Genomic DNA, 22,443 nt, shown 5'->3' with positions numbered 1-22,443 from the left:
CTGAAGTCCTCCCTCCTTCACCATCCTTGCAGCCACATGTTCAACTGCACTCTCTCCCTATTCCTTGCCTCACTATCACGTGGCACCGGCAACAACCCAGAGATGACTACTCTGTCCGTCCTAGCTTTTAGCTTCCAGCCTAACTCCCTGAGCTCCTGAATGACCTCCCCACCCCTCTTCCTACCTATGTCGTTGGTGCCTGGCACCCGGGAGGCAACAAACCATCCGAGAGTCTCGCCCATGTCCACAGAACCGCCTGTCTGTTCCTCTAACTATAGAGTCTCCTATAACTAGCGCTCTCCTCCTCTCCCCCTTTCCCTTCTGAGCCTCAGAGCCGGACCTCGTGCCAGAGACCCGGTCACTGCAGCTTACCCCTGCTAGGCTGTCCCCCCCAACAGTATCCAAAGCAGTATACTTATTGTTGAGGGGAACGACCACAGGGGATCCCTGCACTGCCTGCTTCCTCCCCTTCCCACCTCTAACTGTTACCCAGCTACCTCTGTTCTCTGGCGTAACTATGTCCCTGTAGTTTCTATCACCTTCTCAGCCTCTCGAATAATCCTCAGTTCATCCAACTCCAGCTCCAGTTCCCTAACGTGTTCTGTGAGGAGCTGGAGCTGACTGCATTTCCTGCAGATGAAGTCGGCAGGTGCATCGGTGGTCACCCCTACCTCAAACATCCTGCAGGAGGAACATTCTACTGCCTTCGCTGCCATTACTCTACACTTAGTCTCCAAAACAAGAACACTGTAGTAGCTTACCTGTGGACTTTAAAGTTAGGTTAGAGGAGGAGGATGGGAGGGAGGCCCTACTTTGTAGGGCCTGGGGTCTAGAACATACCCACTCAAATATCAATCACTTACCTTCCCGACCAGCTCTGCGGTCCAACTTCACTTCCGCCCAGCTTGCGCTGCTCTCTGCTGTGAAAACAAAAACAAAAAAAATCTCCTCACAAGTTTGTTTCTCAATTTCCTTCTGACTATTAGGGGATCTATAATACAATTCCAACAAGGTGATCATCCTTTCTTATTTCTCAGTTCCACCCAAATAACTTCCAGGAATATCATCCCTCAGCACAGCTGTAATGCTATCCCTTAACAGAAAACGCCACTCCCCTTCCTCTCTTGCCTCCCTTTCTATCCTTCCTGTAGCATTTGTATCCTGGAACATTAAGCTGCCAGTCCTGCCCATCCCTGAGCTATGTTTCTGTAATTGCTATGATACCCCAGTCCCACGTTCCTAACCATGCCCTGAGTTCATCTGCCTTCCCTGTTAGGCCCCTTGCATTGAAATAAATGCAGTTTAATTTATTACTCCTACCTTGTACCTGCCTGTTTGACTCACTTCTGTTCTCAACTGTACCAGTCTCAGATTGATCTCTTTCCTCACTATCTCCCTGGGTTCCCCCCCACCGCCCTACCGCCAGTATATTAGTCCCCTTCCAATTTAGGTGCAATCCGTCCTTCTTGTACAGGTCACTTCTACCCCAAAAGAGATTCCAATGATCCAAAAATGTGAATCCTTCTCCCATACACCAGCTCCATTCATCTGCTCTGTCCTCCTATTCCTGCCCTCATTAGCTCATAGCACTGGGAGTAATCCAGATATTACTAACCTTGAGGACCTCCTTTTTAAATTTCTGCCTAACTCTCTCTAATCTCCCTTCAGAATCTCAACCTTTTCCCTTCCTATATTGTTGGTTCCAATGTGGACAATGACCTCTTACTGGCCCCTCTCCCCCGTGAGAACATTCTGCACCCTCTCTGAGACATCCTTGATCCTGGCACCACCAGGGAAACAACACACCATTCTGCTTTTTCTTTGCTGGTCACAGAAACGTCTGTCTGTACCTCGGACTACAGAATCCCCTAACATAATTGATCTCTTGGAAGCCGAAGTACCCCTCGTTGCATTAGAGCCAGTCTCAATACCAGAAACTTGGCTGTTCGTGCTACGTTCCCCTGAGAATCACCCCCAACATTTTCCAAAACAGCATACGTGTTTGAAATGGGTATATCCACAAAAGACTCCTGCCCTAGGTGCCTACCTTTCTTACCTTTCCTGGAGTTAACCCCTCTATGTGACTGTATCTGAGACTTTCCCCCCTTCCTATAACTGCCATCCATCACATACTGCTGCTGTTGCAAATTCCTCATTGCTTCTATCTGTCTCTCCAACCGATCCACTGAATCTGATAAGATTCACATCCAACAACATTTATGGCAGATGTAATCCGCAGTAACCCTTAAACTCTCTTTAAACTCCCACATCTGACAAGTACATATCACTGCAAAGGCCATTTTTGCTCCTTCACAATCCTCTTTATACTTGTATTATTTCGCTGATTTGTACAAAGAGGTGTATAAATAAATTCAAAAATTTAAAGATAACAAAACTCAAAGTTAAAAAAATTCAGGCTGCGAATTTTTTTTCTAATTCACAAATCACATCACATTACCCAGTCGACAACGGCACCAATTGTCCAGTCGCGTGCACAGTGGCTGTAGCGCGCTCCTGCTCGCCTCCGTCAGCCAGCGCGCACCCACACCTGCCGAGACCAGCCCACTCGGAAGCATGCGCACTAAGCTGGCCGAGATGTACTCTCGCGATACCGCCGGCGTGGACGAGTGCGCATGTGTGCTGCGGGTTTGAAAGTGACTGGCGCTGACTGTGGCTCTCGGTGGAAACGGGCTGAAGGTAATGAGCGATGTTCCTAGGGCTAACTCAGGGAACATATAGTTGATCAAAAGGTGTTGGGTTAGCTGTTCATAAGTTTGTTACCCAGGGAATTTGAAACCCAGGGAATAAGGAACAGTGGTAGCATAGTTTGTAAATTGGCTGAGTGGCTGGAAACATGGTGCTGGTGAACAGGTTGTTTTCTGGCTGTAAGAAGGTATATAGTAGGGCCCCATGTGAGAATCATAACCAGGATCATTCTTGATATATGGTGTTGACTCATACATACCAACAGCAGTATGGCTTTCAGCCCCTATTTTACCATTCATCAAAATCACAGTTGATCTGTGGCCTAACTCTGTACACCTGCATCTGGCACATATCCATTCATTTCTTAGCTTAAAAAGTTTGTCTTTCTCAGATTTAAACTTATCAAATAATCTAATATCAACTGCTGTTTTTGAAAGAGTTACAAAACTCCTCCATCCTTTGTGTAGAAGTGCTTCTTGACATCACTCCTGAATGATCTGGCTCCAATTTTAAGATAACCCCTAGTTCAAGAATCCCCAACCAGTGAGATAGTCTATTTATCTTTATCTACTTTTTTAAAAAAAATGTAGAGATCAATCTTAATCAATGGGCTGAGGATTGGCAAATGGAGTTTAATTTGGATAAATGTGAAGTATTGCATTTTGGTAAACAAAGGCAAGACTTATACAATTATTAGTATAGCCTTGGGCAGTGTGGTAGGTCAGAGAGACCCAGGAGCTCCAGGATGTAAGTTTGCATTACGTATAGATAGAGTGGTTAAGAAGGCGTTTAGCATGCTTGCCATCGTTTCCTAGAACTTTGAGAGAAGAGTTGGGACTTTATGTTGAGGTTGTACAGGATGTTGGTGAGGTTGCTTCTGGAGTACGGTTAAGTTCTGGCCTCTCTGTTACAGGAAGGATACTATTAAACTGGAGCGGATTCAGAAGAGATTTACCAGGATATTACCAGGAATGGAGGTTTGAGTTATAAGGATAGGCTGGTCACTTTTCATTGTAGCTAAGGAAGTTGATAGGTGACCATATGGAGGTTTATAAAATCATGAGGGTTATACATAAGATGATGGCAGGTATCTTTTCACTACGATGGGTGATTTCAAGGCTTGAGGGCATATTTTAAACGTGAGAGGAGAAAGATTTAAAAAAGACATTGGCAATTTTTTTAAAAGAGAGAGGATGGTTCATGTGTGGAATGCACTTCCAGAGGAAGTGATGGATACAGGTACAATTACAACATTTAGAAGACAAGATTTGAAGGGATGTGGGCCAAGCGCAGGCAGGTGGGAAGAGATTCATTTTGGATTATGTTCGGTATGGATAAGTTGGACTGAAGGATCTGTTTCGGTGATCTATGACTCGAGTCATACAGCACGGAAAAAGATCCTTCGGTCCAACTCATCCATACTGACCAGATTTCCCAAAATAAACTAGTATACCATTATCCAAGTTGTTAATAAATATAAATAATTGAGGTCCTAACATAGATCCTTGCAGGATACCGCTATTTACATCCTGCCAATTGTCTTTGCTTTCAGGAAGGAAAAAAAAAGAGAAGTAGTTGTTTTAGGAGTGGCACACAGTCGTGATTAGATATCTGGATTTGCCTCTAATGATACATCCCTTTTCCAGTCTGTATTGTCAAACTACACTAAATAAAAATTGTAGTGGCCAATCTGGTGGCAAAGATCACTTCAATTCATCCTAGCTTGTAGGATGAATTGAAGGCTGCAGTCTATGTCAAAATCTATGATTTAAGAGCAGGAGTGGGCTGCTCCGCTACTTGAGGCTGCTCCACCATTTAATAAGGTAAAAACAATGACTGCAGATGCTGGAAACCAGATTCTGGATTAGTGCTGCTGGAAGAGCACAGCAGTTCAGGCAGCATCCAAGGAGCTTCGAAATCGGCTTTTGCCCGAAACGTCGATTTCGAAGCTCCTTGGATGCTGCTTGAACTGCTGTGCTCTTTCAGCAGCACTAATCCAGAACCACTATTTAATAAGATCATTCCAACCTATCCATGATAACCTTTCACATTTTTGCTTACCAAGAATTCATCTACCTCTGCCTTATAAATATTCAAGGACTCTGGTTCCACCACCTTTTCAGGAAGAGATTTCCAAAGATTGTAAACCTGAGAGAAAAAAAATCATCTGATGTGTTTTATGAAGGCAACCACTGATTTTCAAATGATGATTCCTAGTTCTAAACTTTCCCATAAGAAAAATGTTCTCTTCACATCCAACCTGTGAAGTCTCCTCAGGATCTTACATGTTTCAAGCAAGTCACCTCTTACTCTTAATGCAAGGTTTGTGAAGGTTTGTAACTCAGGTTGAGGTTTAGGGTGTGTGGTGTAAAATTATGTCCCAATACATGTGTGAATCATAATGTAACACATGTATTGGGCCAAGCAGTGGAATGTGGTGAAACGGTTAAAAAATTATGTCCCAATACATGTGTGAATCTAACCGGAATGGAGGTGTTGCTTAGTCCCGTGTGAATCTTATTACACACCTCCCCGTGTGAATCTTCTTATCTGTATGTAACCAGAATGGAATGTGTTTTTTAGCCTTGCTCTGCTGTTCACATGAATGTTTATATCTGGAAAAGAGTATATCAGCTGGAAAAGTCTCCAGTTCGGTGAGTCTGCTCCGGGGTTACGTTTAACCGCCGAGCGTGGGTTGTTGGCAACCGCTCTACGAGAACTGACGGCTCCCAGTTCCGGTAACATGTAGAGTGAGTATAAGCCAGACCCGTTGTATGAGACCTAGTTGTGGCGACGCTGCGGGGAATAAAATGCCCATATTCTAGCAGACTCGCCTCTTGGTCGTTTGTTCTGTGTCAGACTACTCTCCTACGAACCTGACCTTGAGAATTTTTTAAAACAGGGTGTAGGTTTGCTCGCTGAGCTGTAGGTTTGATATCCAGACATTTCATTACCTGGCTAGGTAACATCATCAGTGGCGACCTCCAAGTGAAGCGAAGCTGTTGTCTCCTGCTTTCTATTTATATGTTTGTCCTGGATGGGGTTCCTGGGGTTTGTGGTGATGTCATTTCCTGTTTGTTTTCTGAGGGGTTAATAGATGGTATCTAGATCTATGTGTTTGTTTATGGCATTGTGGTTGGAGTGCCAGGCCTCTAGGAATTCTCTGGCATGTCTTTGCTTAGCCTGTCCCAGGATAGATGTGATGTCCCAGTCGAAATGGTGGTTTTTTTTCTTCAGTGTGTAGGGCTACGAAGGAGAGAGGGTCATGTCTTTTTGTGGCTAGCTGGTGTTCGTGTATCCTGGTGGCTAACTTTCTTCCTATTTTTCCTACGTAGTGTTTGTGGCAGACCTTGAATGGAATTTTGTAGACGAAACTTACACCCCTCTTACTCTTAATTTCCAGCAGATACAAACCTAGCTTATCTAACCTTATTTCATAAGACAATTCTATCTTTTCAGTCCAGTAAATCTTCTCTGAACTTTTCCTATGACAAATGCAAAGCTAACTAGCAGGTAGCCTCCTGCTCCCCTCCCTATTCTAGTAAAAAGATTATATCTGCCATCTTCAAAGCTAATGTAGACAGGCAGGAGGCTGGAAGAACACAGCAGGCCAGGCCATGTCAGGAGGTGTAGAAGTCGACGTTTTGGGTGTAACCCTTCTTCACGATTCTTCCAGTCCTGAAGAAGGGTTTCACCCAAAATGTCAACTTCTACACCTCCTGATGCTGCCTTGCTTGCTGTGTTCTTCCAGCCTCCTACCTGTCTACTTTGAATTCCAGCATCTGCAGTTTTTTTGTCTCTATCTTCAAACCTTCCCAGTGTTAGGTCCTTGTTTCAAACACGAGATGCAATTTGCACACATCAACTTCTGCAAACAGTTAAAGTTTATTAAAGCTTGTACAAGCTCGGTGACCCTCTTCACAGGCATGTGAAGTCAAGTCAAAATGAGGCCCTGAACAAAGAAAACATATCGCCTTTATGCAGGTCAGTTGGTCATACTTACAGATACTCTGGCCCTCCCCCATAGTCACTTGTCACGCAAGACAACCCCTAGTCACTCCCTCACAGTCTCATGTTACCCCAGGTACAATGGTAGGATGAGATCATCCTCAGAGTTAATTTAAATGTAAATGCCCTAATCCTGGGGAATCGTTATGCAAATGATTTAATGACTCTGTGATTCTCCAAGACAATGCAGATGCAACATACATAGCTTCAGGGGATGGCTAGAAAGCATTTCTGAATGGAAGAGATTGAATGGTAGTTTAATTTGATAATAGTAGGGGGAGTACTAGCAAATGACTGTCTAATTGGAGTGGGTGTCATTCTTGCCTGATTGTTGTCCCCACCCACTTCCAGAATGTTCACTCAGTACAGTTTAACTCTTTAATATTACATTAATGTCCAGTGAGTTATTCCAGTTTAATCTTTTAGCATTATACCTGAATCTAGGGATATTTGGAAAATTAAAACCAATACATCAACTATTTTACTAACCACGTTTAAGGCACCAGAATCCATCAAGATCAAGTTAATCACTACCGCAGTTAGGCGGTAGTGTGGGGGTTAAAAAAAATAAAACAGTAGGTTAAGGGCAGTGTTTGTCACTGGAGAAAAAAAAACAGGAGTGTCACTGCCCTTTGATGTGAAGGGCAGTGTTTGTCACTGGCCATCCGGGTGTTTTCCTGTCTTCCTGGTGGTGGAATTTGAATAAAGAAGAAAAAAAAAGATCAAGTTAATTGAGGGAACTTGTCAGCTCACAGGTCAAACAATTCACTCAGTACTATTTCTCTGCTGATTGCAATTCTCTAATGTCCCTCCTTGTCTTCCACTTCCTTATGGTTACTTCTGAGATCTTTCTTAATCCTTTGTTGTGAAGACTGATGGAAAGTGCCTGTTCATCTACCATCTCTTCGTTTTCTATTAGTAATTATACAGACTTGCGCAACTTTAACTCTATTCTTTTGATTGTTATAAAATCTCTTAATATCTTCATTATATACGTTAGGGCCCGGGTGTCCTTGGAGAAGGAGCACGCGGTGTCCACCAACACCCTGGAGTTGTTCAGGGGGAGGTGGGCGCCGCAGGGAGTGGAGTGCATTATTTCTCCCTCCAACTCTATTTTGATTTAGTCCCTACCCTCCCCTTCACTGTTTTGATCACACAGCACTGCTCTTTGATGTGAAGGGCAGTGTTTGTCACTGACCACCCGGGTGTTTTCCTATCTTCCTGGTGGTGGCATTTGAATAAAGATTCGTGCACTTTGTGTCTTTCACTGTGTCTCACACCTGCACACACACACCATGGGTGCTGGGGAAAAAATAAGCACTACCGCACTTAGGTGGTAGTGTGGGGGTTAAATTAAAAAAAATTATTAAAGAGAAAAAAAGAGAAAAAAAAACAAAAAAATCTTCATTATATTTCTTTTGTAATCAAATTTTTCCCTCTTTAATATTTTGCTCATTCTATGCTGTTTTATTCATTTTACCTAATTTTTGAATTTGCCATTTGTCTTTGCACAGTTATATGCTTTTTCTTCTTTTGAAACCATCTTTCTAGCTAACCATGGATGGTGGGTCTATCCCTTTGAATTTTTTATACTCTTTGGAAAAGGTGTTCTGTGTATAATGAAGTATTACCTTGAAATGTCTGCTGTTGTATCCAAATTAACCTATTATTTAACCTAATTTACCAATTCACTTTATTTTCATATTTGTCTTTATTTAAATATAAAACATAGTCTTGGAGCCAATTGGTTCACTTTTCTAAAAACAAAAATCAGTCATATTGCTGCTGCTACCTAGGGGCTGTTAATTAATCCACCTCAGGCCCAATTTAAATGATTCACTTTTAAACTTGCCAGTTTGGGGCACATCAGATTTGCTGAGTGATTGTCATTTTTGCGTGGTTTCTTAATATGGAGGTTTTGTATAGCTCTTTAATTGCTTTGGTTTCGATTAGAGAGTGAAACATCTGTGCCTTCTATCAGAGTAGACCTTTCTAAAGTAGGGTTGAAATTTTAGTAACTACGATGAGCATTGACTCAGTTAGAGATGAAGGTTGACAAGACAATTCGTGACTGCTCAGGTTGGTCTGTTTTTTAATCAATCTGTTCGGACCTCTTATACCCAAGCCTTCTGGTCCAAAGGTAGAAGCACTAGCACTCTGCCACAGTGAGGGCTTGATATCCAAAAATGCTTGTTTATTTTCTCATTTGTAGTAAATTCTCTGTATTAGTTGATATACTTACTGTAAGTTGTATACTAGTTTCCCTGCATCTCCTAATTGAATGCCATTGTGAAAGACAAACAGAGTCATACCTACAATTTGTGTTACTCTCATAAAATGTACGACTCTTTATGTTTCTGCTGTTTTCAGACCTGTGTTGTATTTAATCTCATGAGCCGGCACTAGCCCTATTTTGTTTTAATCAACAGAGTCATTGTCATGCCACCATTTCGACAAGTTGGAGAGAAGCAGCTTCCCAATGAAATACTTTACATGGTGTGGTCCCCTAAAAGGGATCTCATTGCACTTGCGAACAAAACAGGAGAGGTAACTGATTTCTCTTTATTATAATATCTGGAAATTGATTCATAATTTTGATATGCATATAATTGACCATTCACAATTTAAGATAAGTGAAATGATTTCTTGCTTTATAAAGACTTGAGTTATATCCCAATGAAATGACCAATGTCGTGCTCTGCTCCAAAGGTGCAGATATACCCATTTAAGACTGAACTGCAGAGAATTAGGAAAATTGGAAAGTGCTTCCAAGTTTCAAGCAGCAGAACAATGATTTGCATTCCATGGTGTTTGTTTCTTTTCACCAGCTGTTCGCACCTGGTATATAATAGATGGATAAAAGTCACCAATATTATAGAGAAAAAGATACAGAAAAGTAATGAACATGAAATAAAATTAACAATGACAAGGTTTTTATTTCAGAAACTGCAGTGCAGGTTGTAAGTTTGCTCGCTGAGCTAGTAAATTTGTTCTCAGATATTTTGTCACTATGCTGTAGCATCATCAGTGAGTCTCCGGTGAAGCATTGGCGTTCTGTCCTGCTTGCTATTTATCTGTTTCTGTTTGTTGTGGTAGATGATATCATTTCTACTTCTATTTCAGAGAGGTTGGTAAATGGAGTCAGTCCATATCTATGTGTTTGTTAATGGAGTTCTGGTTTGAATGCTAGGCCTGTAGGAATTCCCGTGCGTGTCCTTGTTTATCCTGTCCCAGAATGAATGTATGTCCCAGTTGAACTGGTATCCCTCTTCGTCTGTGTGTATGGATACCAGTGATAGTTGGTCGTGTCTTTTGGTGGCTAGTTGGTGCTCATGCATCCGGTGGCTAACCTCCTGCCCGTTTGTCCAAAGTACTGTTTGTTGCAGTCCTTGCAGAGTATTTTATACATAATGTTCATTCTGCTGGTTGTTGGTACAGGGTCCTTTAAATTCATCAGGAGCTGTTTCAGTGTGGTAGTAGGTTCGTGGGCTACCTTGATGCCTAAGGGCTGGAGTAGTCTGGTCGTCATCTCTTTGATGTATGGTAGGGTGGCTAAATTTTCTGAACGTGTTGTGTCTTGTTTAGGTCTGTTGTGTAGGAATCAGCAGACTGCAATTATCGGGTACCTGTTGATTATATTCCCTACAGTGTGGAAACAGGCCCTTTGGCCCAACATGTCCACACTGACCCTCCAAAGAGAAACCCACCCAGACCCATTCTCCTACCCCTGACTAATGAACATAACACTACGGGCAATTTAGCATAACCAATTCACCTGACCTGCACATCTTTGGATTGTGGGAGGAAACTGGAGCACCCGGAGGAAACCCACGCAGACAGGGGGGTGAATGTGCAAACTCCACACAGACAGTTGCCCGAGGCAGGAACTGAATCTAGATCTCTGGTGCTGTGAGGCAGCAGTGCTAACTCCTGAGCCACCGTTGTTCCTAAATACATTGTATAGGTGTTTTTCTCGGCTTCTCGTAGTTCCTGGGTACTGCAGTGTGTTGTGGCTCATTTAAATAATGTCCTATTGAAGCTCCTTTGTGGGTGTTGGGATGATTGCTCCTGTAGTTGAGTATCTGGTCAGTGCATGTAGCTTTACTGTAAACACTGGTCTGCAACTCTCCAATGGTATTTTGTTCTGCGTTGATGTCTAGAATGGGGAGTCTGTTATTGTTCTCTTCCCCTTTGGGGAACTTTATACCAGTAAGGAGTTGTTTATGTGTTTGTGGGTTTCTTCTAATTTGTTGCATTTCATGATGACAAAGGTGTCATCCGCATAGTGGACCTGAAGCTTGGGCTGAATCGTGGGAAGGGCTGTTTTTTCTAACCTCTGCATAACTGCTTCTGCTAAAGTTCCTGATACTGGTGTCCCATTGATTTGTTTGTGGACGTTGAAGGGGAAATGGGTTGTGAGGCACAGGTCTACTAGTTTGAGGATGTTTTCCTTGCCCATGGAGTTGGTGCTGTCAGGTGTTTGTATCCTTGGTTCATCTAGCAGTGAGGCCAGTGTTTCTTTGGCGATGGTGATGTTTATTGATGTGAATAGGGCCATCACGTCAAAGGAAACCATGACCTCTTCATCCTCTACCTTGGTGTCTTTGATGATGTTAATCAATTCCTGGGTGTAGTGGATGGAGTGGACTGCGTCTTCTCCTGGGTGTTTCAGTTTGTGTTGTACCTCTTTTGCTCGTCTGTATGTCGATATGTGGGAAGTGAGACTATAGGTCTGAGGTGGGACCTGGTGTTTATGTAATCCGTAGAAGTGGGGTGTGTTAGATCTTCAGGTTTCATTTTTTTTTTTAGATTAGATTACTTACAGTGTGGAAACAGGCCCTTCGGCCCAACAAGTCCACACCGCCCCGCCGAAGCGCAACCCACCCATACCCCTGCATTTACCTCTTACCTCACCTCACACTACGGGCAATTTAGCATGGCCAATTTACCTGACCTGCACATCTTTTGAACTGTGGGAGGAAACCGGAGCACCCGGAGGAAACCCATTCTATGGAGGTCTGTCTTGTTAATTTCACCTGTCTTCTGTAGTTTCCTCTGGGATGCTGTAATGTGGTTTTCTAGCTGTCGAGTCATGTCCATCACCACCCATTGGTAGATGTCAGACTCTGCGAGTAATGTGTTCGCTTTTTCAATCTGTTATGTTCTGTTCAGGATGACAGTCATGCGCCCTTTGCCTGCTGGTAGTATTACGATACTTCTGTCTTTTCTGAGTCCTTCCAGGGCTTTCCTTTCTGCTTAGTGTTGGTGCTACTGTCTGTCTGATGGCCTGCTGGGTTTCTTCTGTAAGTCTGTTGTCTTTCAGGGCGGAAAGCACTGAAGCAGCACTGGAAACCACTCTGGAAACAGCTCTATTCACATCAATAAACATCACCCTAGCCAAAGAAACACTGGCCTCACTGCGAGTCGAACCAAGGACATAAATGCCTGACAACACCAACTGCATCAGCAAGTTTAAACTAGTATCCTCAAACTAGTAGACCTGTGCATCTCAATCCACTTCACCTACAAACAAATCAATGGAACACCAATGGGATCACCAATATCAGAACTTTTAGCAGAAGTAGTTATGCAGAAACAGATAAATAGCAAGCAGGACAAAACACCAACCCTTCACTGGAGACTCACTGATAATGTTACCCAGCACGGTGATGAAATATCTGAGAACAAATCTACCAACTCAGCGATCAAACTTACAACCTGAGCTGCAAATCTTCTCCAAAATCTCAATTACTGTATATTTTAGTGCGTGTATGATGTATTGTTTTAACAAAATTATTATCGTTGACCATTGTTCTGCTTATCTCCAGAGTGTGAAGGTAGGAACTGTGTGAACGAGGAAATACGAAGGGTTAATTTCTGTAACCTCAGCTGAAATATTATATACTGTTGTGGGTACCATTTTTCAGGAAGGCTGTGAAGGCATTGCAGAAAGTATTTAGAAGAATGGTTTCATAGGTGAGAAGCTTCAGTTATGAAATAGAGTGGAGACTTTGGGACTAGTTTCCTTGGAGAGGCTAAGGGAAAATGTAACAGTAGACAAGATATTGCTTTTACTTGTAAAAAAATCAAAAATGAAAGGGTACAGATTTACAGTGAGCAAAAGGAGCAAATGCAATGTGAGAAAATATTTTTTCAAACAGGTGTAGTTAAGATCTGGAATACACTGCTTAGAATTATGGGGGAGACAGATTCAATCAAGACATTCAAATAGGCATTAGATGATTATTTGAATAGAAACTGTTTACAAGGCACAAGCAAGAAAATGGCACTAAGTTCATTTGGACAACTGTGTAGTCAACTTGGCCTCCACACTGTAACAACTCTGATTCTGTGATGGTTGTTTGTACTTGTTTTTTGGGGGAAGGGTGGTTCAGCAGTATGAGATCATGAATTAAACCTATCTTCTTACACAATATCAGGTCTAGTACAGCCTGCTCTCTGGGTGGCTGCACCAGGTGTTCATCTAAAATGCTACTCCAAAACCCCAAAATCCTTACTTAGGCTACCTTTGCTTGTCTGTCTTTCAATACGTAGCTTAAAATTAGCTACTTTATCACCATAACTTTCTGACAAGCTCCCATTATCATCTTTAATATGACCATTGTTCTTTAAACTGTTCAGCAGTTTGTGCACCACTTATATAAGATACTCAAAGTATATCAAATTCCACCAGAATTGTTTTAAAAATTTTAGGTTTTACTTCATCGCCTTGCCCACTTTCAGCGAGTATGGAGTTTGGCACCTAATGAAAACACAGGAAAAGAAGTAACATCACTAGCTTGGAGGCCAGATGGAAAGGGTAAAGCATGAAATGTACCAGAGTTTATGACCTTTTAATTGTTAAATTTAATTTGTTTATGATCAATTCTTTTTGTTTTTCTACTAGTTTTAGCCTTTAGTCTTGCAGACACAAGACGAATTGTTTTATGTGATGTGGAAAAAGCAGAGATTCTACATTTTTTCTCCTTGGAAAACTTAGTTACCTGTATGCATTGGACTGAGGTGATGGATCCAAAGAGGTAATATAGAACATATGGTCTGGCAGCATCTCTGGAGAGGGAAGTAGCGTTTGTATCAGGGCCAAAGTTACAAACTTTTAATGTGATCCCTGATTCCATCTCCATAGTGCTGTCTACTGAGTGTTTGCAACATCATTTTGTTTTTATTTTAGATTTCCTCACTATTTTGGCTTTGTATTAACAACATTAGATCAGTCTTATTGCATTTAATAATGTATTAATATGTAATAAAAATAATAGTTTTTTGATGAATGTATTTTTGTAAAAGTAAAATTTGTTATTAGATGTTATGAGGCACTAAAGATCAAAATTGCTTGAAGTGTTGTGACGACTACTATCAGTATTTTCTGGCTATTTTAAATTTGACTTTTTTTGTGCAGTAATCAACTGCAAACATGAACTGATAATGACATGGGAAAGACAATATGATATGAGTTCAGTGAGTGATGGACCCTATAATTGAACTCTTTAACCACTGTGATTTAATGATTGAGAAAGAAATAGGAAGGACAGAAGCAGTATGAAATATAGTAGACATATTAAAGTCAATTCAGTCCAGAAAATAAAGAGAAAAGATTGGATTAAGAGAGAAAAGAGCTATAAACTTTGTTATGCATTGCTGCAGTAGAAATCATTCCTGCCAGAACACTTAGTCAATTTCTTCTGACTGAGTCTGCAGATGTTTGTAAATGGCTTTATAGATAATGCACTGAAGATACTTTCCTCCATAGTAGAAAAATCTTAGGCCACTTCAGCATATAATATGCTGAGCAGCCATAGTGTAACTCATTTGTTCTGTTAGTACAGTTTAACCCCAAATGACATTAACAAAGATGTGCAAGCAGGTCACATGTTCCTTTGGGAAGACATGTTGTGAAGAAATCAATGAAAATACATCGGGAATAAAACAAGCTTCTAAGTGCTCTAGAATGTAAAAGTATGAATGTACAGATAGTTCTTCTATAATGCAATGAAACTGAAAATCACACAATGCCATGGGGTCCTCCCATTTTCAATGCAAGGTCTTCTGCAGCCCAGAGCCAACTTTCTGACCTTATCAGTTTGAGCTATAAAGATTTCAAGCCAACATCCTGTCAATTATAGTTCAACAGGTTTATTTGGAAGTATAAGCTTTCAGTGTGCTGCTCCTTCGTCAGTTAGCTAGCTAGGTGTTGTGTGATTTTTTAACTTAATTGCATTATAGAAGAACTACCTGTACATTTATTTTTCACATTCTAGAGCACTTAGAAGCTTGTTTCATTCTGTATGAATAATCATTGATTTCTTCACAATATGCCTTCCCAAAGGAGCATGTGACCTGTTTGCACATCTTTGTTAATGTCACTTGGGTTTAGACTGTACTAACAGCACAAAATGAGTTTGACAAGGGCTGCCCAGCATATTATATGCTGCAGTGGCCTAGGATTTTTCTACTATGGAGGAAAGTGCTTTAAGTACATTGTTTATAGAGCTATTTACAAACATCTATAGATTCATTGTGTGATTTTTAATATTGTCCATATCAGTTCAACACCGGCACCTCCACATTATAACATGATGGTTGCATTCTGTCCAACCCCACATTATAGAAAAATCGTGCTTTAGAAACAGCACTTAAAGTGTTGGTGCCATAATTGTGTTACAGCTGACACACATTTTAAAAGTTCCCACTTTAGAAACAATGTCCCTGATTCAGCAATCATGTTACAGTGAATTTACGTTAACAAATTGTGTGTTATAGCAGAATGACCTGTGGTTTAAATCTAACTATTTCAGAATATTGTTTTAATATCTACTGTTCTGAACACTTTTTTTCAGTGCTGCTACCCCAGTTAGTTTACTAGATGAAGAGGGGAGTCTTTTCTTGCCCAAGTTGCCTGCGCTACCAAAAAGGTAAATTGAATGAGATGTGATTAAAATGAAAAAAGTGATATGCATTTAACCCAAACTTCACAGTTGTAATAGTAGAAGTGCAATATTAAATTTATTTCAAAACTATACTTTATTCAGAAAAAGCTTTGTACATGTACATAGTGACAAACACCGATTGGTTCTGTACAGTAGCATGTCAAAGAAATAAACTAATGTTGGAGTTTGACTGTATCCAAACAAATCAAAGATATCTGTTGCACGTACAAGATTATATTTACATGCATTTGAGGTACTAGGAGGGTCTGATTACTGAACAGAGCCACATTTAATTTCAGTGGAAAGACCTCAGACTGTAGTCTTTTGTCATTACAACTGTAAACATGAAAGCAACTCCTGGTGTTTGCACACAGAATGGTACAGCACAAGAACAGACCCTTTGATCATAATGTCTGTGCTGACCATACTTTCATTCTAAAGTAATCCCACCTGCCTGCACTGAACAATTAAACAGTGAAGCTCAGAGATTGCTCCCAGTAGTTGACTGCTACTCCACAGGATGCACTGTTAAAGTACCTTAAGATGGCACTCTTTAACCAAATCCTTGTCACCCTGCAACTATGTCTATTTAATATCGATTAGATTGTATTTATTTGGCTACAGAGCCTTTATGCTGTGGTTCTGTTCGCCGAGCTGGAAGTTTTTGTTGCAAACGTTTCGTCCCCTGTCTAGGTGACATCCTCAGTGCTATCCTCATCCTAGACAGGGGACGAAACGTTTGCAACAAAAACTTCCAGCTCAGCGAACAGAACCACAGCAACGAGCACCCGAGCTACAAATCTTCTCTCAAACTTTGAACAGAGCCTTTATTTTTGATTTTTGTTATCTTTGTAGCTGGTATAATCTTAAGTTTGTTTTTTCTGACCTTTCCTGGCATTCTCTGTATTAGTATTTTGCTTTCCTTCCTCAATTATATCCCTTGATTTGTTACATTTATCCAACCTTGATCCCTTCTGCCCTTTGTTTACTTTAAAGCTCTCCATGCTTCCCTCATAAAAACACCAGCATAGTTCAAGTATTGACTATTCCAACTGTACAGATACAACTTTGCCCCCATACTGGTACAAATGTACCACAAACCTGCTCTACACTAGTCTTTGAACCACACGTTAATTTCTTTAATCTTATTCATCCTACACCAATCTCCTTGTTGCTTATGTAGAAATCTAAAGATTATTAGCTTTAAGGTTCTGCTTTTCAATTTAGCACCTGGTTTCTCATATCCCCTCCACTGTTTCCTGGTTCTACCTATGTTGTTGGTATCAATGTGGATTGTGCCATGGGGTCCTCCCATTTTCACACAATGCCATGGGGTCCTCCCATTTTCACTGCAAGGTCTTCTGCAGCCCAGAGCCAACTTTCTGACCTTAGCAGTTTGAGCTATAAAGATTTCAAGCCAACATCTTGTCAATTATAAATATAAAACAGGCTAATGGAAGTAGAATCAGAATCCCTAGAGTGCGGAAACAGGCCATTTGGCCCAACAAGTCTACACTGACCCTCCGAAGACCCTCCCACCCAGATCAATTCCCCTACACCTGCTACTCTACATTTATCTCTGACTAATGCACCTGAACTACACATCCCTGAATACTATGGGCAATTTAGCATGGCCACTATGACCAATTCACCTAATCTGCACATCTTTGGACTGTGAGAGGAAACCAGAGCACCCAGAGAAAACCCATGCAGACTTGGGGAGAATGTGCAAACTCCACACAGCCTGAGGCTGGAATCAAACCCTAGTCCCTGGTGTTGAGAGGTAGCGGCGTTAGCCACTGAGCCACCGTGCCACCCCGAGTTGGGTTGCATACCAAGTGTGGAGAATGGATTAGAGGAAGTAGTAGTAGAGATGGCATGGTTATAAACTGCATATTATATAGACTGTTGGATGCATCTATTTGCAGTATTGTGTTCAATATTGGCATTTGAGGGGAAAAATAATGTATCACAGTGGCAAGGACTATTAAAATGATCAGGGAGTTAAAAAATATAATTTGGGAGATAGGCTTTAGAATATTAAGATCTCAGCTTCATCACCTAATGCCCCCATCTCATTTGAATATTTGGCTTGTCGGGATGCTCACCTCCTCATCTATAGCTTTCACTTCTGTGTCTGCTTTGTTGGCCAGGAATCTTCCCACTGCACAATTGTCTGTTACTGCTGTCCTCAAAGTTCCCCTTCTCCCTGGCTGCCTCTGTCTAGCTGCTTGCTGCACTGTTGAAGATTATGTCAGTCAGATGAGATTTTAAACCAAAGCTCCACCTGTTCTCTCAAATAGATGTAAAAAATCCCATGACACTTCTTCAAAGAAGAGCAGGGAAGTTATCACTGGAGTCCTGTTGATTATTTATCACTAAGTCAGCATCATAAAATCATGTTATTTGGTCATTGTCATGCTGATGTTTGTGGGAGCTTAGGGAGGTGATGGTCTAGTGGTATTATCGTTAGTTAGTAATCTGGAGACCCAAATACTATCATAGGGACCTGGGTTCAAATCCCACAATTGCAGACGAAAATCTGGAATTAAAAGTCAAAAGATGACCGTGAGACTATTGTCGATTGTCAGGAAAAGCCCATCTGGTTCACTAATGTCCTTTCAAGGAAGAAAATCTGCCATCCTTACCTGGTATGGCCTCCATGTGACTCCAGATCCACAGCAATATGATTGACTCTTAACTGCCCTCAGTTAGGGATAGGCAATAAATGCTGGCATACCTGTGATGCCCACACCTTGTGAATGAATGAACTAAAAAAAAGCTTGTTCATAAATTGGGTCCTGAATTTCCCCCCAATAAGACAGTAAGAACATTGCAGAAGTTCCTTGTTAATTGCTTGCACACTGGAAGGCAAATAAGAAAGGTGCTGCATAATTGCATTTTTTCCCCTTTTCGTCTTATCCTGTCATTCAGTTTAATCATCCTAACTTCCCTCTGAACTTGCAGCACTCCGCTCACAATGGTCTGACCTTAACATGTCATTAAATATACTGACAAATTGACTATTTGGCATACTCATCTTTACGTTGGAGAGATGAGACAGCAACTCTCCAATAGGAACACCAACCTCCTCCCGATTATGTGTCATCAAAAAAACATAAAAGCTAATGTTTCCCAAACTCTCTGAATTTATCTCTTCTGGAGATCTTGTCTCTAACCTCATGCTCTCCCAGTCCTTCCCACAAGGTGCTTCTGTCACCTTCCCAAGATCCACAAACAGGACTGCCCTCATAGACCTGTGATTGTAGCTTGTTCTTGCCCCATTAAACTTATTTCTTCCTGTCTTGAAATTTGTTTGTTCACTTTTGTCCATTTTCTTTACATCTATATCTGAGAGCCTTTGATACCCTGTGCAACTTCTCGGTCCTAAACATCTCTTTTTCACTATTGATATTCAGTCCCTCTGCACCTCCAAACCCAGCAGTATAGTCTGAGTGCCTTCTTCCTCTTGAATGAAGGTTAACAGGGCTATATCCACTACCATCCACCCACCCCACTGGATCAAGTTGTTAATAAAGTCTACAGCTCCTCCTTTGAGCTTCCATCTTTCTCCAAATTAAAAGAATGTGTGCTTCCTTTGTGTCAGCGAAATGCCTCCCTTTTTTGTGGAATGTGTGGAACATTGCTTGTTCCAGTCCTACTCTCAGGTTCCGTCCTTTGTCCTATTCTGATACGTTCATAACTTTGTTGGTGCAGCTCTTGTTCTTGCCCTTTACTGGAAAATTTCATTAGCATCACTTCTAATTTTCATCCTTGTTACCAATGTCCACTTTTCACTACCTTCCACTCAGTTACAACTCTGGAGATACAGCAATAACTGCCACAAGGCCTAAAAACCTCCTTTGAGATAAAACACTGATTTCCTTGTCTTTCTTTTAATTTAGAATATTCCTCAAAACCATCTCTTGTTTATTTTCTTTTCTCATGATCAGCCCTTTCTCTTTTGCCAAAATCCTTTTACTTTTTGAACATTTCTGTTTCCCAGTGACAGCAGCTACTCCTTGATTCCAGAGTGTTGTCTGCTTAGGGTTACAGCTTTATGCCATGGTCTGCATGTGACTGAGTTACTTAATTTTCAACCCCTTGGACTTTGCGCACAAGGGGTTGGGTGTTTCACGAGGTACTGAGTTCTGGAGTGCAGAACTGCTTTCCATTTCTTCCCTGCCCTGCTGCCCCTTCATTAAGGCATTATGACTTAAAGCTCATTACAGCTTAATGGCCAAGGGTGTTGTTATTCAGAATGATTGGTACAAGCTCCTTACAATCATTACGATCACTGGCACAATTGTTTGTAGAAAATTTGTCTTTTCAGAGAGTTTTGGCCATTTGAAACTTGATAGATCAAGACATGGCATAGGCAATGTTCTTGACTATCTGGACATGGTGTCCAGTCCATCAAAATTGATTTTGCAGCTTTGTCTGATTGCTTTTGGACCCTGCTTCAAGAAAGACATTAGTGTTTGTTCAGTGTCTTTCAATTTCTGCAGCATTTGCTGATGAGATTTCTCTGGTGTTCTAGTGTGTCTGATACATTGTCCAGGTTTCATTGTGGCACAGATGAACAGTGATGATAACTACATTTAAGTTACACGGTCTGTATCATTAATCAATCAATGCTGTAATTTGTAAAAGGCTACACTCGCACAGCTGATCTGGTGTTGGATCTTGACATCAATGGCAACCTTTTGAGACATGTCTGCTGCCAAAGTATGGCAAGTGTTTATTATATTTCTTCTAGATGGCCTTTTAAATAGTAAATAGACTTTGAGGAGTCAGGAGGTGAATTGTTTGCTACAGGATTCCTAGTGTTTGACCTACTTTTGTAGCCACTGTATTTATGTGGCTAAGCCTGTTCATTTATGCTCAATTGTAACAATCAGGATATTGATTGTGAGGGATGATGGCAGGATTAGCTCTAGTTGAAGATGGATATTTTCTGGCACTCGTGTGCATGAATGTTCATTGCTACATGTGGCAATTATCCAGATTTTGCTGCTTTTGGACATGGCTGTTAGTATCTGAAGAGTTGTGAATGGTGCTGAACATTGTTAAATCATCACCAAACATCCCCATTTCTGATCTTTCACCCTCTGCTAGAAAACGTTACCCCTTAGGTCCCTTTTAAATCTTTCCCCTCTTAAAGCTATGCCCTGTAATTTTGGACTCACCTACCCCTGGGAAAAGACCTTTTCTATTTACCTTATCCATGCACCTCATGATTTTATAAACCTCTATATGGTCACCCCTCAGCCTCTGACGCTCCAGAGAAAATAGCCCCAGCCTATTCAGCCTCTCCCTATATCTCAAATGTTCCAAACCTGGCAACATCTTTGAAATCTGACCATCAGAGAGGTTGAATTGCATTGTTTACAGCCGAACAGATTGACAAAAGTAAAAGCTATACTTCTTCCCATTTCCATGGTGGAGGCATAAGTAGGTTTTAAAGTTAGCCTGTGATATAAAAATAATTGGGCCAATAGGCTGAGGAGTGACAGGTGGAGTTTAATGTGGATAAATGTGAGGTGTGGCGTTTTGTAAGATGAACAAGGGCAGAATTTACATGGTTAATGGTTGGGTAGTATTGTTAAATAGAGAGACCTAGGGGCTCAGGTACATGGTTCTTTGTCTACATGTAACACAGCTTTCAGGGTGGTTAAGAAGGTGTTTAGCAGACCATTGCTCAGACCGTTGAGTATAGAATTTGGGAAACTTTTGGAGTAATGTGTACAGTTCTGGTTGCCCTGCTATGATAAGCATATTATTAAATTGGAGAGGGTTCAGAAAAGATTTACAAGGATGCTCCCAGGACTGGAGGGTTTGAGTTATAAGGAGAAGCTGGGATATTTTTCACTAGAGTGTGGTGGTTGAGAGGTGACCTTCAAGAGGTTTATAAAACCATGAAGAGCATAAATAAGGCAAATACTAAAGATCTTTTCAAAACTAGGGGCATATTTTTAAGGTGAGAGCAGAAAGATTTAAAAAGGACCTGAGGGGCAACTTTTTTGCATAGTGGGTGGAATGAACTGGCTGAGGAAGTGGTAGAGGCAGGTACAGTTACAACATTTAAAAGACATTTGGACAGGTACATGAATAGAAAAAGTTAAAGGGATATGGGTCAAATGCAGGCAAATAGGACCAGTTTAATTTGGGACATTTGGTTGGCATGGTGCTCTATGACTATACAACAGTTGTAAGAAGAGATTTCTGACATATTTTTGAAATGTGTTTCTGTTTAATCTTGTAATTCATCGCTCCCTCACATTACTGTTGTTATGTAGGTTACTCATAATTGTACAACTATGTTAAGAATTGGCAATACTGCACTGATTGTATTCAACATATTTTCCTAATACATGTATTTGTTTTTCCTTCTATCTTATCAGTTACAGTACCTCTGCAAAGATTTTCAGGTATGTCTAGTGCTTTTGAAGTCTATAGTTTTAAGAAAAAAACTTTACCTGTTTCATGAGTACTAATATGCATTTTCTCTTTTTTTAAGTGAAGAAAAATCAGATGAAGTCACAAAGCTATTAGGTGACAAAAGGTACTTTTTCTCTTTGTTTCCAAAAAAAGAAATGCTTTAATACGTGTAGTTTGACTTCAAGAAGAACATGACCAAACTGCTTTTATGTTTACTTTTTCTGTATGATGCAGCATTTAATGGTAATAACGACACTGTAATCACAGGAATGAATCAAGAACTGTGAAATTCATAATTTCCCAAGCTACATAAGTCTTCACATTTCTTTGTGGCTAAACT

The 22,443-nt window shown here is 40.9% G+C and overlaps 2 protein-coding genes across 7 annotated transcripts in view; one reads left to right on the top strand and one right to left on the bottom strand.

Annotated features, from left to right (window-relative positions):
• LOC148152122 (uncharacterized) overlaps positions 1–2,735 on the bottom strand; it is a 50,660-nt gene extending 47,925 nt beyond the window's left edge. The window contains exons 1-2 of the mRNA XM_087987823.1: positions 2,459–2,735; positions 864–920 (exon numbers count right to left, since the gene is read on the bottom strand). Of these exons, the coding sequence (XP_087843949.1) occupies positions 864–920; positions 2,459–2,735 (334 nt within the window). The remainder of the gene's footprint in view (positions 1–863; positions 921–2,458) is intronic.
• The window catches only part of anapc4 (anaphase promoting complex subunit 4), a 99,835-nt gene continuing 80,028 nt past the window's right edge, over positions 2,637–22,443 (top strand). For 2 of the 6 annotated variants that reach the window (XM_087986918.1, XM_043700575.2), the window contains exons 1-7: positions 2,637–2,697; positions 9,144–9,261; positions 13,429–13,534; positions 13,622–13,754; positions 15,573–15,647; positions 22,067–22,093; positions 22,183–22,227. In XM_087986918.1, the coding sequence (XP_087843044.1) occupies positions 9,154–9,261; positions 13,429–13,534; positions 13,622–13,754; positions 15,573–15,647; positions 22,067–22,093; positions 22,183–22,227 (494 nt within the window). In that variant the 5' untranslated portion in view covers positions 2,637–2,697; positions 9,144–9,153. Of the gene's footprint in view, positions 2,698–9,141; positions 9,262–13,428; positions 13,549–13,621; positions 13,755–15,572; positions 15,648–22,066; positions 22,094–22,182; positions 22,228–22,443 lie in introns of those variants that run through there. The other 4 variants (XM_087986935.1, XM_087986924.1, XM_087986929.1 and 1 more) reach the window with 4 other exon arrangements.

Source organism: Chiloscyllium plagiosum, unplaced genomic scaffold (genome assembly GCF_037043375.1).
Source record: "Chiloscyllium plagiosum isolate Xiang-an unplaced genomic scaffold, Cpla_swu_hap1 HiC_scaffold_1, whole genome shotgun sequence".
In the NCBI taxonomy this organism is placed as follows: domain Eukaryota; kingdom Metazoa; phylum Chordata; class Chondrichthyes; order Orectolobiformes; family Hemiscylliidae; genus Chiloscyllium; species Chiloscyllium plagiosum.
Note: the sequence above shows the minus strand (reverse complement) of the source record. Positions and strands in the feature narration are given on the sequence as shown.